The 12,885-nt window shown below is 34.8% G+C and overlaps 1 protein-coding gene across 1 annotated transcript; it reads left to right on the top strand.

The window, feature by feature from the left end:
- Positions 1-5,246, top strand: LOC131638540 (photosystem II stability/assembly factor HCF136, chloroplastic-like). The gene is made up of 9 exons (XM_058909100.1): positions 1-413; positions 1,671-1,906; positions 2,039-2,169; positions 2,543-2,675; positions 3,377-3,499; positions 3,696-3,770; positions 3,987-4,102; positions 4,651-4,738; positions 4,944-5,246. Exons 1-8 carry the CDS (start codon positions 116-118, stop codon positions 4,715-4,717), a joined length of 1,179 nt encoding a protein of 392 aa, XP_058765083.1. The 5' UTR covers positions 1-115; the 3' UTR covers positions 4,718-4,738; positions 4,944-5,246.
- Positions 5,247-12,885: the final 7,639 nt, after the last annotated feature.

The following is a 12,885-nucleotide window of genomic DNA, read 5'->3' as shown; positions in this document are numbered from 1 at the left end:
ATCCACACAATCTGATGAAGCGAAATCACCCGCGAAACCGTTATTGTGATTCGGGATAAGGCAGATAGATACACAAACACACAGATAGCTAGAAACACAATTCGAGTTCGTTCCAATGGCGACTCTGCAATTCACATTCACCGATTCATCTACTCTATGCAGACCGTTATTATCTCAATTACCTTCTAAATCTATTCATTCTCGAACTCGAAGCTTCGTCGTCAAAGCTTCCTCCGAACTCTCCAGAACGAGGAGACAGTTCATCGCGGAAACCACGGCTATATCGGTGTTGGTACCTTCTCAGTTGGTGAAAGCTGAAGAAACTCTTTCGGAGTGGGAAAGAGTTTATCTACCTATCGATCCTGGTGTTGTCCTTCTGGATATCGCTTTTGTGCCTGAAGACCCTAACCATGGTAATTCTTGTTTCATTCTTTTTACTTTTTTTGTGTTTGGTTTAACTTCAGAGTTGATTATTTCATTTAAAAGTGATTTTAGTTTAAATGCATTATGAGTTTGATTATTGTTACTTAATATTGATTATCTATGAAGCACGGACACTCCGAAAAAGACGCTGGCACTGACACGAGGACACTTGTAATTATTTGAAAAAATAAATAAATTATAGGTAATCACAAGTGTCGGTGCAAGTGTGTGATACCGACACGGACACACATTTTTTCAGAGGTGTCGGTGCTACATAGTTGATTATGCATGTATTGTTAGACTGAGTTAACTTAGGGAAGAGCTTATGTAAACAACACGACATATCCATTCGCTCTTTTTAGCTTATTTTCATAAGTTATTATGGATATCTTATATGATATAATTTGACTTTAATTTATTTTTGTTATAGAAATAGTATATACTTAAGTTCTTAAATGGCAATCTCACTTGTGCTATAAATGTTCAATATGTGTGTTTGGATTGGTGAGGAACATAATTGATTTTCATAGAATTGAGTTTGGTAGAAGTGATTTTGATTGAGTTGAGTTTGGTAGAATTGAGTTTAGCATAATTGATTTATGTTTGGATACATTTATGTAAAAGTGAGGTGAACAACAAATTTCAGTGTAAAAATTACGTTTAAACTTATAAGCTACTAATTCTAGTTTAAGTAGGATCAATTCTGAAAGCATAATCAATTCCACTCACTATAGCGGATATACATGGCAGTTTTTGTGCTCAGCGTAATGGTAAATATTGGCTGCTATTGTGGGTTTTTCCGCCATAATCCGCAATAATGATGCCGCAAAGCGGCCGGTATGGCGGGATTTTGGCTCTCCGCCATCAACAACACTGATTCTACTTTAGAAGAACTAAACACTTCAAAATCACTCCAGAATCAATTCTATACCTATAGAATTGATTTTGTCTCTTCCAAAAGCCAAATCAGACATACTATAATTTTTTATCCAAAAAGAACCTAGAATGATAAAACTAGTTTTTGTATTGGATTGGAAAGATTGCACTAATTTTTCCATCAATTTTGTTTCTAACGTAGAAGGATGCAAACATACATACAATCACTTTATTTTAAACTTGATTATAACGAAATTGAATTTTACATAATTTGATCTTTTCAAAATCACGTTTATGAAATGCTTGTATACTTGGTCTGTTTTTGTTGTTTGAAGTTGTATTGTAAAATGGAAACGGTGTTGGTGTGCTAGGTTTTCTCCTGGGGACGAGACAAACCCTTTTGGAGACTAAAGATGGAGGAAACACTTGGGCTCCACGATCTATTCCATCTGCAGAAGATGAAGATTTTAACTATAGGTTTAATTCTATCAGCTTCAAAGGGAAAGAAGGATGGATAGTGGGAAAACCTGCAATTCTGCTCTACACTTCTGATGCTGGAGATAGTTGGGAAAGGATACCACTCAGTGCTGAGCTTCCAGGCGATATGGTATACATGCATCATCCAAATACAATACAGTAGTAAATTTACACTAATTTTGCATCAAACCTGCTTTCAGATTCAAAAATCTAAACATAAATCACATAAATCAAATGCTCACATAAGTTGTTAAATATGTAGGTATACATAAAGGCGACTGATGACAAGGGTGCGGAGATGGTGACTGATGAAGGTGCAATATATGTTACTGCAAATAGAGGATACAATTGGAAGGCTGCTGTTCAGGAATCAGTTTCGGCTACGCTTAATAGGTGAGTTTCCGAGAGACAAAAAACCAAACTTTGTTTGATGTAACTGTCTGAGAATGCAGAATGTATGTGTATGGATGAATGCATAATACTACTTAAGAAATGCAACTATTTTAAATTAGGAAGTGAACTTAGCCAACATTTTGATTGAAGAAAACTCTATTCTATGCTGGAGATTAGAAATACGGAAAGTCCAGCGTTAATACTTTTGGAAATTGGATGGTTTTTATGATGCTATTAAAGAATAAATTCAACTTTTTATCTATATGTTACAAAATCTCCTTAGACGGTCTATCTTTCACAATTTTCAATACTGCAAATATTGTATTTTGGTTTTATACATCAAGACATTTATCTAGCTATGTTGCCTCTTCAGAACAGTTTCTAGTGGTATTAGTGGTGCAAGTTATTACACTGGAACTTTCAATACTGTCAATCGATCTCCCGATGGAAGGTATGTTGCAGTCTCAAGTCGTGGCAACTTCTACTTGACCTGGGAGCCTGGTCAGGTGAGGCTTTTACTTCAATGACGCCTTTTGCTTTTATTTGCTTGGTAGCTTTACTTTTAGATTGGAGTTTCGATTATTTTTAAGCATTTAACTAAATTTAACTCATCAATAGGAAAATTTGTAGCAGCAATTCCTATAAACTGAGCTGGTAGTACAGTACTACAGTTTATATGCAGTTGCCAAACTAATGAAAGTTGCTAACTGTGGCCTATTTAAATATACAGGAATACAGAATACTATTACATCATTATTTTAAAATAAAACATAATAGTTTGATGCATTAAAAATTTTCTTGGGAGTATTATTAACATTGAATCTCTTTGATAAGGAGTCGATATGAACTATATTTTAGCATGATGCAGACCCAGGAATTTTCCTGTATACCCACCACTTTAAGAAAATATTTTTGTTTGTTTTTATCTAAATATGATGTCATAGGATAGACCTCCTGAAGAAAAAAAGTCTACCAACAGACAAAAATATAAGAGATCCTCACTTTTCCTTTTTGCACTGTTGAAATATATACTTTCTTCCTCAATGCATCATAATGCCTTAGCCTGTACTTGTTGTAATATATGTCTTTAATGTACAAGTATTTTCCTTGTGGTAGATGAGTTTTCCATTTAGCCATAGATGTTTGGTTGATATTTCTTCTTCACTAATAGTAATAGTGCTTAACTACATGTTTATGTAATTTTCAGGCGTACTGGCAGCCACATAACAGAGCAGTTGCTAGAAGAATCCAAAACATGGGATGGAGAGCTGATGGAGGCCTGTGGCTTCTTGTCCGTGGAGGTGGTCTGTATCTCAGCAAGGGCACGGGGGTACTTAATACTGATAATTTCATTCTAGTGTACCAATATGATACTAGCAGTCTTCCTTTTCACTCCTTTTCTTCTAGATAATCTTCTTTTTCTTATGTGGTCTTCCTTTTCACTCATTTCAAGTCTTTCTGGATAATTTTTGCTTGTCTTTTATTCAATATTAGTTTTGTTAACGAAAGGTATTTTATTGTTACAGATAACTGAAGAATTTGAGGAAGTTCCTGTTCAAAGCCGGGGGTTTGGCATTCTTGATGTTGGATATCGTTCAACGGTAAAGTTTTACTGCATTCATAGTGATTCCAATTTGCTAAATTACACTGCTTCTTTGTTGAATGAACAAATTCTTGCTTGTATCAGTCTTAAAATAAATTAAGCATTCGCAATATGACTATTTCCTCTGCAGTTCTTTCAATATTATTAGTTTCAAATTTTGCGGAAAATGGTGAAAACAACTTTATATATAAAATTTGCAAAATTATGCATACAGGATGAGGCTTGGGCAGCAGGTGGGAGCGGTGTTCTCTTGAGAACTAATAACGGTGGCAAGTCTTGGATTCGTGACAAAGCTGCTGACAATATTGCTGCAAACTTATACGCAGTAAAGTGAGTACAACTATTACTAGACTCCAGTTTTATATAATTGTTCTTAATTACGAGTGTACACTTCGAAATTACAAATTACTTGATAGAGCTCATGCCCCAACCAAACCAAGTTCCTCGTGTTCATATATCCTCCACTTATATTGTTCCATATGTGCTTGTGATACTCCTTTCCTATTTGCAAAAGATGCAAAAAGAATCGACCAATAATATTTTGTAGAATATAAATTATACAATAGTGTGTGACTGATGAGGGTTAAGATATCTTCCACATCTGTTCCCATCTGTCCCTTTCTCCTTTTATACACACATGCCTCGCTCTTTTGGCCCAATACCACTACTTTCCTTTTCTTCTTTCCCCTTCCTATAAACATGCACCATAAACCTATCAGATGCAATTATAGAAAATAATACTTTACCTGTTATGTTTAGCACGGATGAAAAACTTTCCACAATATAAATTAAGTTCACAGGAGCGTGAAGGTTAGAGTTGAGTTTGTAAAACTTCTATGATAAAATCTTGTAAATGATTAATGATCTACTTGCTGCAGGTTCATTGATGAGAAAAAGGGATTTGTATTGGGAAATGATGGTGTCTTGCTTCGCTACCTTGGATAGATAGAGCTTCAATTCAACAAGGTAATAACAGTTTCCTATTTCTAGCTAACACAAGCCATCTTTTAATGTACTAGTTCCAGCTGCATCATGTAACTGTGTATAGTTTAATAATTGGTAGGATTCATCTCATACAATTAAATCAAAAGTAGGGTGAAAGTCCAAGTTAGAATATTGGTTTAAGGTGATCTTATGGTGTTAATTTATTATTGAAATATGGAATTTTCAGGTTTGTCAACTCAATTGCAATTTTGTAGCAGATTAAATATCCATGCTTAGTACTATTCATTACGGTGAAGAGAGCTCTTGAATCAAATCAGTTCCTTGACGTGATGCTGAAAAATGTGAGAAGATGTGAAACATTCTTCACTACTATGAATATATTATGCCAATTTAACATTGTAATTGCCATACTACTATTACATTTAAATGCAAAGTGCTATATATATGTTGTAATGTTGAAGCCGAGTGCTTAGCTTCAACAACCAGTAATTCAAAAATAACAGAGAAAGCTAAGATGATTCCAAATTAACTTCAAGACTCTAAGTAACACGTGGCTTATGGTAGAACTTGCGTCTACACGGACAATGAAAAGAGAGTGATCAAATTAAAATGCACAAATTAACATATAGACACAACATTAAACATGAATAAAACGTGAATAACATGGCAACGAAACGATCACACTAAGAGCATCTCCAATGATAGTATTTTTCAATGAGTTCTCCAACTAGACATCAATATAATAATTAAAAATTGAATCAATTTACCATGTCATAGTAGAGTTGCATTGCAATGCAACTAGTAAAAAATTGTGGTACCCAATCAAATTAATTTATGAGGTAAAGTTGTGGGACCCATTTAAATTACACCAATAAAATAAATATTAAATAAATTATTTTAAGATGATATGGCTGGTGGGACCCATAAAGAACTCACAAATGAGTTGCACCATTGGAGATGGTCTAATACACTTATTTACTCACATTTCATAAACTAATATCGACACAAATTGATTTACATTTACATTTAGAGAACTGTTAACAATAATAAACATGTGTGAGTTTATCATTTTGAAAATAGGTTCCACATAAAGTGGTAGGACTCACACATATTTCAATTTCAATTAATAAAAGAGTGAGTAACTAATAAAAGAGTGAGTGTTTAAGACCATTTACACTGAGGTTGTTAAAAAAATTATTAAATAGTTGAATGATTGTAAATTTGTAATGAGGTGTTGAATGGAGTGTTGAATGTGAGGTGGATTAATTAGTGTTGAAAATATTCAACATATTGAATGAGGGGGAGTGGGGACAAATAAAATACTTAGTAAAACTATTGGTTGAATTTTATTAAACAAAATCATTGTAGTGAGTAAAAATTATATAGGTATCTATCATTTAATGTCACTTTATTTTTTTAAATAATTTTAAATTTATTTTTATTTTTATTAAGAATAGAGTGATGCTATATCTTAATTACCGAGGAACAAAGGATGGTGTGAGCTTTGGATCTATACTTGTCACACGTTATGGTATTGGAAAAACCTTGAAGAACATGATGATACTTTTGCTAGACCACATGATCAGATTTGTTATATTCTTAAAAAGAAGCAAGAGTACAGTGATGCCATTATGTCTTCAAAGGTGGGTTTGGGAGATCAAGGGAATAATATTTTCACCGGGTGGAGACCGCCGACTTGTGGAATGTAGAAACTTAATACAGACAGAGCTAGTAAAAGCGGGCATGAAGCTGGGTGCGGTGGCATTATCAGAGATTCACATGGAGCTTGGAGAGGAAGATTCATTAAATATCTGGGAACGTGCAATGAGATTAAGGCTGAGTTCTGGGGAGTCCTAGAGGGTTTGAAGCTCACTCTTTCCATGGGCTATAAGAAGGTGGAACTCAATATCGACTCAATGGTAGTAATTAAAGCTATTGAAGATGGTGTAATCGGGCATTTGGATTGTGTTCCCTTGCTGCGTCAGATTAAGGACCATATTGCGTCTCATGAGCTAGTGGTCATCTCGTATGCCCATAGAAATACTAACATGTGTGCAGATGCTTTAGCTAATAGAGGTTGTATGGAGAAGTTTGATTTGGTTTGTAACATGGCTCCAGAGTTCCTTTGGCCGATTATTGCGGCGGATTCGTTAGGAATCAGTAGTTTTTTCTTAGATCCGATTTAGTTTCTTTCTTTTTTTCTGGCTTAGGCCCTCCATTGTACCAAAAAAAAAGTGATGCTATATCTTGCGAGATAAATTACTCACGAATTCACGAAAGCTAGTTTTGTTGTTTTTTAAAATATACTTTGAAACTAGCCGTACACCCGTGCGATGCACGGTTATTTGAATGTTAATGATAATTATTATAATTTTAAAAAATAATTTAAAATATATTTGTATAAATAATGTCGATATAAGTTACATATGTGATTTAAAAAATAAGTTAATTGTTTTGATGTTTTATATTATAATTTAAGTATTTAAAATAAATCAACATAAAATTAATAAAGAAAACAATAGATTAACTATTTATAACACCAATTTAATAATTAAAATAGAAAATAAGTAGAATTGTGAAATTAAAATAGAAAATTCACAAATTTTTTAAATGATAGAAGATAAATAAATTTATTTGTATGTATCTTTTAAACTCTATGGAGTATTTGTATTTAACATCACTTTTAGAGATAAATTTATTTGTATGTATTTTTTAAATTATTATTATGTAATGGAAAATAACATGGGGTTACTTGAAGAGGTGGATTGATAAATAATAATATTAATATTAATAATTATTATTATTATTATTTATTTAATTATAATTAATTGATTATTATAAATTTTTTATATTATTAATTAGTGAAAAAAATTTGATGGGAAATTTTGGTGGGAAGAAGTTATAGGATTATAATTTAGTATGATATGCTTTATGTGACTAAACGAAAGATATACGAGTGATGTGGCATTACTTTGACCATTTTCTATGCTACCATTACCCATGTATCCCACAAAAGCCGGAAGTTACATCCATTGATTTGATACACAGATGATTCGTGAATTTAACGAAAAAAATTCATCGTACTAAATAGCAATGTTGATATACTTTTATCAAAAGTTGAATTATTATTATTATTATTATTATTATTATTATTATTATTATTATTATTATTATTATTATTATTATTATTATTATTATTATTATTATTATTATTATTATTATTATTATCGTTGTTGTTGTTGTTGTATTATAGAACACAAATAAATTTATTGTTTGACTTGCTCCAATCTCCTTAGCTTCTCCTCGATATCTGTTTCTGAATAAACTGGGATTAAATGTATCGCCCTTAAAATAAAAGTTTGCAACTTTAATTTACAATTTTGAAATAAGTTTTTTTAGTAAAAACATGGTATAGAAGGATACAATTTTGAAATAAGTTTTTTTTAGTAAAAACATGGTATAGAAGGAATCTGTTGGATATTCAGAGTTTTGAATTTTCTGACTTTTAATTTAACTAAAGAAAATGGTGATGGAGGTAATCATAATCTGGAAGAGATAAAGGAAAATGAAATTTCTCCCAATTCTAATCCAAAAAAAGTTTTAAAAAGAATGTTTGGAAGTTTAAAAAATGTTAGGTGGTTTTTATGGTGGCTAATTGCTATTACAAATCTCAAATTTTGTTTCAGATTCATCTCTTGATGCCCTAGTGTGTAAACCCAACTCCATCTTCTTTGCAGAAATCTAACTAGTTATTTTATCAACTATGTAAAGGTAACCTCCATGACCATGAGAGTTGTGAGAAATGAAGTGGTCATTATCAGAAAAATTAAGCGGTGGAAATCAAAAGTAAATAAAATAAATAGGTGCCACGTCATTTGTGATCGGGAAAACCATTGTCGTGATATTTAGCATTTTTCTTAAGGATATTGGTATTCAATTAAACTTATGGATATCAAAAAAAATTATCTTGCATATGACATATCACATTTATTATGACACATGTTAAACTTTTTTTTTTTAAATGAAAGCTATTTCATTAGAGCAAATAAGCATGCGATACAACAGAAGAAATGTCCTGATTAGGGAACTCATCGACCCAAGTTCTAGAGCCAACAAAGTGAGCTAATCTAGCTAAGTTATGGGCCTGAGAATTACAAATACGGCTGTGAAACAATAAGGAAGCTAACATGAAAGAGCTTAAGCTTTCCCTAATATCCACTATCACTGGCTCCAATGTTGCATTCCTAGAGAGACCATTAACACAATCCACTACAGACTTTGCATCAGACTTGACCACAAGCTTTTTGAGGTTCAGCTCTTTTGCCAAGGACAAGCCCCACCTCACTGCCATAGCTTCTCATACAGCCACCTCCACTTGGACCTCCTCTCTTCTACACGCGGCCAAAGAGAAAACCTGATTGTGATCTGTTATTATGCAACCCATGGACAAGAATCCTTCCTCAGAGAAGCTAGCATCCACATGAACAGAATGGACTTGCATCTTGCTTAAATCAGGCAGTGGCCCCAACCTATCCACACTTTTCTTAACAGGATTCCATTTATTGAATTCTAAAACACTCTCCAAGGCCTCCTCAACAACCTTGATTGGAGATGCATTCTTAGCTTGATACATTTTCTGATTTCTCCCCAGCCATATCTTATAGACAGTATTACAGATTAATTGAGAACTCAGAGAATCACCACAAGTTAGAATTCTAAGCAACCAGTCATTGAAATCCAGACCACAAGGAATTCTATAGCTCAGAACAGAGGAGAACAAAGTTGTCCTAGCAAAGTCGCAATCCATGAATAAATGCTTAACAGTTTCTACATCCTTATTGCAAAAAAGGCAGGTATAGTCTAACTGAATACCTTTCTTCAGCAGATTGTGTTTGGTTGGCAAGATGTTCTTTGCAGCTCTCCAAAGGAAATTTTGAACTCTAACATGCACAGGAGCCTTCCAAATGGACTGCCATAATTTCTTGCAAGGAGGAGTAAAGGGGCCAGGGGCTTTAGACTCTCGAAGCTGCTGAGAAAGATGATAAGCCGATCTCACTGAATACTCTCCACTTTTCTCATAGTGCCAAATTTGTTTGTCCCTCATAAGGCATCTTGACAAAGGTAAACTGACAATTTGTATTGCTTCATCATGATCAAAATGTTGGAAGATAAAATCTCTGTTACACATCCTCAGATCCTCATCAATGAGAGTTGCCACCTTGCAGTCTTCATCCAGAATTCTCCTCTGTGATTTTACTCTGAAGTTGTGGTTAAGAGGCAGCCAACCATCCTCAAAGATATTGACATGCTGACCATTGCCTATTATCCATCGAGCCCCCTTCTGAACTAACTCCTGGGCACTAATAATGCTTTTCCACGCGTAGCTTGGAGCATAACCAATATTACTTTTGTCAACTGTTGTTCTAGGATAGTACCTCCCCTTCATGACTCTACCAACCAGAGAATCTTCACAGTTAAGCAATCTCCAATATTGTTTTCCTAGAAGACTCTTGTTGAAGTCGCTTATACCTCTGAATCCCATCCCTCCACTGCCTTTGGCCTTAGACAGTTTCTCCCAGCTCACCCAGTGGACTTTCCTCTCCCCATTTCTAGCTCCCCACCAAAATCTAGCCAGCAAATTTTCAATCTCCTTGCATATGGCTTCTGGTAACCTGTAGCAACTCATCACATAAGTGGGGATAGCCTGGGCCACTGCTTTGATAAGAACTTCTTTGCCTGCCCTAGATAGAAACTGTTCCTTCCACCCCTTGATTTTCTTCCAAACTCTCTCTACTACAAGTGAGAAAATCTCCTTCTTAGTGTCGCACGCTCGCGAAAAATGAACAGAGTCGCCACCAATATATTTTTCCCATAAGGGAAAGGAATATCAGAAAACCTCACAAAGGAAGGAACAAGGTCTTGCGACCAGAGAATCAAGGTACGGGAGTCGGTTACGCGAGGGGAAGGTATTAGCACCCCTCGCGCCCATCGTACTCGATGGTATCCACCTATGTTTGTTTCTATCTAAAGGGTGTATGTAATGTCTAGGTCTAAATGCGAAATGAATGCAAAATGTAGGGAAAAGAAAGAATTGTACTCGCACGGGCCCTACCCCGCTGCCTACGTATCCTTTTCAGGAATCAGAGTTACCGTAGCTCGGCTCACGATTTTCTGTTTGTTTTTGTGTTTTTTAGTTGGGCGGCGTTAACGCTCACGCTCTTGCGCAAGGGGACAGCCTAGGATGCAATGGAGCGGAGATAACTTGCCCTTAAGAAAAGAAGAAAAAGAGAGATTGGTTTGTGTCTTTTAGGGGTAATTCCATGATGACGAGGACCCACTACAAGGTCTCGCATCACTTCCTTACTTTTGCTTTAAATCTGACCATTTATTAGTGTTTTTTGAAGTGTTTTTGGTTGGTGTTTTTTATGGGGATTTTAATTTGTGACTTAGATCATACCAAAAAGAGTTTTTGTTTTTTGAGTATTTAGAGAATGCACATCGAGGTCTACACCACAATCGATTCTCTAAATGACGGTTAAGAAATACATCGAAATCTACATTCCAATCATTTCTTTTCCGTTTAGTAGAAATAAAAAGGAGTTCCCTTGTGAATATTTAGAGAACGCACATCGAGGCCTACGCCACAATCGTTTCTCTAAATAGCGGCTAAGAAATACATCGAGGCTTCACACCTCAATCATTTCTTCTCCGCTAAGTAGGAAAGAACATACATCGAAGCCTACGCCTCAATCATTTCTTTCCTACCATGAAATATAGCAACGGTATGATCTTCATCGGTTTTTATTAAGTATTTTAAAAGTTGTAAAGAAAAAGAATGAAAGGGAATTAGTCTATTTCCTAATCTATGTTATGAATTATTTCTACAAGGAAATGAGGAAGAAACTAAACATTCACAATATAAGAAAATATTCACAAAAATAAAAGTAATAAACTCTAAATTGTTTATGAAAATATGTACACAAACAATTGCATTTTTATTCACACTCTAAAGCTATTTTGAATTAACAAAGAAACCATTTATTTATTATGACTTATCAACCAATTAAAACTCAAAGAAAATACCAATTAAAATTTGATTAAAAGAAAATAAAGTTTCTAAAACATCTAATTGGATGAAAAAGTTTTTTGTTATTTTTATTTAAGAAAAGAAGTGAATCAATGTGCCAAAAAGAGTTAGAGAAACTCAATTTTATTTATTTATTATGGCAAAGGGGGGTGCAACGGCAGTTTTCAAAATGAACTAGAAATCTTCATCAGCCAAGAACTGGGCTCGAGCAGGGATGGGGAAGTAAGGGCGTGCAGGCCCAATCCAGTAACAAATGGTGTATTAGTAAAACAGGGGCGCGCCTCAGGAAATGTTGCAGGCCTATGTAATTTGTGGCCCAACCACTATCTATTCCAATCATTTATTCTTATTTCATTTGCTCTTTTATCATGCAGCATGTGAAATTAGAGTGTAACGTGACTTGTAAATGGAACCTGTATCAATTGGTCATATATCACTTAAGTCACTAAAACAAAATAAGGAAACTAGCCAATCACAACTTGACAACGCAACACCCAATGATATGAATAAGGACAAAACCACAAACTCATGGGAGACGGACCACTGGCATACTGACACGTGCCTCGTCTGAGTTAAAACGAACAAATAGCACAGACGCCGGAGAACTGCTTCCGGCCGTCTTCTCCGGTCAAGCGCGCGGCGGAGGCGAACACAGGTTTCCAGAAATCAAAAACTCCGACGCTATCCCGCTCGGTTTCTTTTACTGATTACGGATCCGACCTCAGTTTCCACTAATTCAGTCTCTAACATTCTAACCGAGAGCGTTTTTTAAAGCCCTAGCTTCTAAAAGCATCACCAAACATTGCGCTGTACGCATCAATAGACTCCCTACCTTCTTCTGAACAATAAAATGCCATTAAAGCACACAACAACATGAGGCAAACAAGCACCTGAATCAACGCTTTCAAGGACCAACGGATACGTACAAACACGTTATTAGCTATGCTATATGAATCCTACTCATGCTGCTAATACGAGGAGGAGAAAACAGGATCACTTACCTGAAGCAAAATCTTGAATCAGCACGAGGAATTCTGCTACCTTTCACTCCTTAATCTTGATGAAGATGAGCTTCGCGATG

This window comes from Vicia villosa, unplaced genomic scaffold (assembly GCF_029867415.1).
Source record: "Vicia villosa cultivar HV-30 ecotype Madison, WI unplaced genomic scaffold, Vvil1.0 ctg.002327F_1_1, whole genome shotgun sequence".
Classification (NCBI taxonomy): domain Eukaryota; kingdom Viridiplantae; phylum Streptophyta; class Magnoliopsida; order Fabales; family Fabaceae; genus Vicia; species Vicia villosa.
The sequence above is the reverse complement of the archived record's forward strand: the minus strand, read 5'-3'. Positions and strand labels throughout refer to the sequence as shown.